A 3,835-nucleotide genomic window follows, 5' to 3' on the forward strand; every position below is an offset into this window, starting at 1 on the left:
AGTAAGCAGCGGGCTCGTGGTGTGAGTGCTCAGCTCCTGGCTTTAGAGCAGCTGCACTGGGCCGTCGTTTGATTCCACATGACAGGTGTGACCTGAGCCGCCGCGCGCCTCTTGTGTCGAGGAATCATCTCGCTCTGAGAATACTGTGCTTTCTCAAAGCTCCTCCACTTCCTGGTTCCCAGCATGCAGTCCACGTCTCAGGTGGAGTCCACAGCCGCCAGTCAGCTGACCTGAGGTCTGCGCCTCTCTGACCCCATAGTGAGACACACCTCTTCCTGCTGAAGGCATTCCCACACATACTCATTCAAAGTACTTCTGGTATTCGTAAAGGTCCTACTATGTTTAGCTTTTCCTCAAACACACCATGTCTCTGCAGCGTTTCAGAGACAGCTGAGCCTCTCGTGGGAAGTGCGTGCACGATGACACACAGGAACATGCACAGGCTGTCTGAAAACCTCTTTGATCCTGTGTGGAAGAGCTGAGACCCTGCTTTGACCCATTGGTCGGCCAGTGGCACCGTGCTTCCAGGGCTCACCAGGCTGACTCATCGATAACAGCACCGTCAGCTGTGCGCACGGTCTCCAGCAGCATCAGTGTGATACGTTATTATTAGTGCTGTCAAAATTATCGCGTTAACGGCGGTAATTAATTTTTTGAATTAATTGCGTTAAAATATTTAACGCATTTAACGCATGTGCAGAATGGCCCGCCCCATACGTGCCACCAGTGGCAGCGCCAGGCTATGGCTGGGGTAGGCTACACCCATACCAAGAAATGGCTTCGCCCCACCATGAGACATGATGTTAAAGTAAGCAAAATAAAGTCTGCCAACTCGCGCGGAGTAAATTGCACAGACAGCAGTTAGTAAGACTGATTTCAGTAGCCACGGTTTTGAAAACTTTTGTCACGTAGTGATCGTCTTCTCAATAGAACATCTTTGATAACGGCGTGGTGTTGTTGCCGGAAGTCCCGACGGAGAATACTCTTGCTGTAGTACAGGGCAGAGCCATATAATAGTAATCATATGGCTCTGGTACAGGGGTGCACATAACTGGTACGCAGGTTATGTGCGTAATCTGAAATGCGTACCGTCACTTGTGTCACAAAGCGCATTTGCGTACCGACGTACTTGTGAAGCTTTTCCAGAAGGCGGTTAGATCACCGGACGACAGAGTCGGTCTCCGTGTGCACAGACAGGGCTGCTGTTAACGTCGGTCTGTACAACGGAACTGTGCCAAAACTACGCCAACCGGCTGCGGAGGGAGACCCCCCCCTTCACTGGAGAACTGCGCTAAAACAGCTGATCACAACGTTCACACTCTGTGGTCACGAAGTACTCCACTAGCCCCCCCCCCCCCCTCTGTCGACTTTCCTGAAGTACTCCCTTGTTGATAGAAATTCAAACACGTAATGAATTAAGACCCCACGTTTTGATGATTGATAGGTGTTGTGGGCTGTCTTCATTTTGACACGCAGAAAAATGTTATAATAAACATAGATACTGTATGTTAAATGGATATATCCGCCTGCATATACATAAATAAATGTCATATTTGGACATAGTTAGAATGGTGATTAATCATGATTAATTAATTTTTAAGCTGTGATTAATCGATTAAAAATTGTATCGTTTGACAGCCCTAGTTATTATACATGGCTCGTGAGCTCATTCCTGTTTCTCCTGCGTGTGTTGTGCAGGAAGTCTGCTCCGCGCTGCTGTGTGTGATCTGAGCCCATCATGCCGGCGCCGGGCCAGGAGGAGGACCGTCCGGATCGTGGCCCTGGACCGAGACTCCCACGTGCGTGCTACGCTGCGAGGTGTGTTTCTGTGTGTGAGCTCTGTGTGGGTCATTATGGTCTGGATGCATATCGTGCTCGTCTCCCAAGTCACCTTTGCAGCCAGGCCTGAACCCTCCCTCCACCTCTCCTCTGCAGAGTGCAGGCTCTCACAGTAAGCACTCTGGTAAGCGGCGCTGCGACACCACGTGCCGGCGAAAAGAGAAGTAACGTGTCACGCTGTCAAAGAGCCGTGTGTGTAGAGCCTGGCAGACACAAAGGTCAGAGGAAAGCAGAGCAGATTAGTTCAGCACCAACAGAGGCATCTCGTCACCACGGAGACATGAGTAGATGCATTTGTAATTCTCAGTGTGTGTGTGTGTGCGTGCGTGTGTGTGCGCACAGCCATCGAGCAAGGATGATGTAAAAAGCTGCTTTAGCAGAGCAACCCCTCCTCTCTGAAGCTCTGCAGGGCCCAGGTCCGTCTGTGCAGTCAGAGCACAGCTGCATAGCAACCTTGAGCATTTAAGCGACGTGGTTCCTTCTGTTTCTTCCCTGTGAATTTATAACTTTTTAATCTCAGCGATTATTTTATCATATATTTATATTGTCGATTTCATAACTTTACGTTAGTTCTATCCGAGAATCAGCAGCTGGTAGAAAGTGAACTCTGGTGCTGCCTCGCAGAGAGCCTCCTGAAACACACTGGCTGGGTTTCCACCATACACTGTATAGATAAAGGCTTCAACGACTTAATGTGTGTGTGTGTGTGTGTGTGTGTGTGTGTGTGTGTGTGTGTGTGTGTGTGTGGTGTGTGTGTGTGTGTGTGTGTGTGTGTGTGTGTGTGTGTGTGGTGTGTGTGTGTGGTGTGTGTGTGTGTGTGTGTGTGTGTGTGTGTGTGTGTGTGTGTGTGTGGTGTGTGTGTGTGTGTGTGTGTGTGTGTCCTGCAGGACTGTGGCTCTCTGCTGTCAGAGGGGGACAACCAGGGCTGCTACCCTCTGGACGGACACGTCCTCTGAAGAACTGTAACAGCAGCCGCCATCCAGGACCTGACCGCCAAGGCCACCACCGACCCTCTGAACACCCCCCTGTGATCACACACACCGCTCGCTCTCTCACAGACGTACCCATCCACAGAATGCTTACGTTCCTCAGCACACACACACACCACACACACACAACACACACACACACACACACACACACACTCTCAGTACATAGCGTCAATGTATATATTGACTCGGTACACACAGCGGGAGAGGCTGTGGGATGTTTAACTGCGTTAAGGAGTGGTTAGAGATTTTGGGAAATGGTTTTGATCTGCTGTCGCTGTGTGTTATCCCATATACAGCAGGCGTTCAGACAACAATAACACCCTGACACAGAGAGCCTGCTGCCAAAGAAAAATCCTATTCAGATCTAGATATTTATCTCTTCTGTGTTTATGACGTAAGAACAGGTGAAATAAAAATTCACTTTTTACATTCCTCAAATGTTTTTACTCACCAAAGCTCCACGTGCACTGGTTCCACTCTGTACGCTAGGCTCAGGCAATATGTGCACATGTGCTGAGCGCGCATATCAAGAAGCCACTTTCAGTCTTCTGTTCTGACTCTCAAAAGGAAAAAACCAATATTCCCAAAATCTCAAATCTTTAAACGAAGCAGTTAATATTCTTCGCTCAGTGTTATTATCTCGTATCATAATCCTCCAGCTTGTCGTATGTATTTAAATGTCCTGCCGATGGTTCTTTGGACCTGAAGGGAGTCTGACTCCAACGTGTGGATGGCAGGTGCAGAGATGTGGATGGCTGTAAGCTGTATCAGTGTTTAGGAAGCTGTGTGTTGGTCAGAGCATTGTTTCACGGTAGTGTTTGTCACACAGACATACGGTACACGAATAGGGAACATATTACTTCAAAACACTTGACTGAACAACCAAAGAATCTAAACTGCCGTATTCACTGTGTACATATTCTGTGTGCAACTGTTTGACACATAACGGGACCACGGTCGTCCTCAATAGCAGTGTGCGTGTCAAAGACAGACCCTCAGTAGGC

At 48.8% G+C, this 3,835-nt stretch overlaps 1 protein-coding gene across 1 annotated transcript in view; it reads left to right on the forward strand.

The window, feature by feature from the left end:
- The window catches only part of lpp (LIM domain containing preferred translocation partner in lipoma), a 160,998-nt gene extending 158,060 nt beyond the window's left edge, over nucleotides 1-2,938 (forward strand). Inside the window, 3 exon segments of the mRNA XM_071202954.1 lie at nucleotides 1,699-1,762; nucleotides 1,764-1,820; nucleotides 2,727-2,938. Coding sequence (XP_071059055.1) covers nucleotides 1,699-1,762; nucleotides 1,764-1,820; nucleotides 2,727-2,870 — 265 coding nt within the window. The 3' untranslated portion in view covers nucleotides 2,871-2,938.
- Nucleotides 2,939-3,835: the final 897 nt, after the last annotated feature.

This window comes from Pseudochaenichthys georgianus, chromosome 4 (genome assembly GCF_902827115.2).
Source record: "Pseudochaenichthys georgianus chromosome 4, fPseGeo1.2, whole genome shotgun sequence".
Taxonomy (NCBI): domain Eukaryota; kingdom Metazoa; phylum Chordata; class Actinopteri; order Perciformes; family Channichthyidae; genus Pseudochaenichthys; species Pseudochaenichthys georgianus.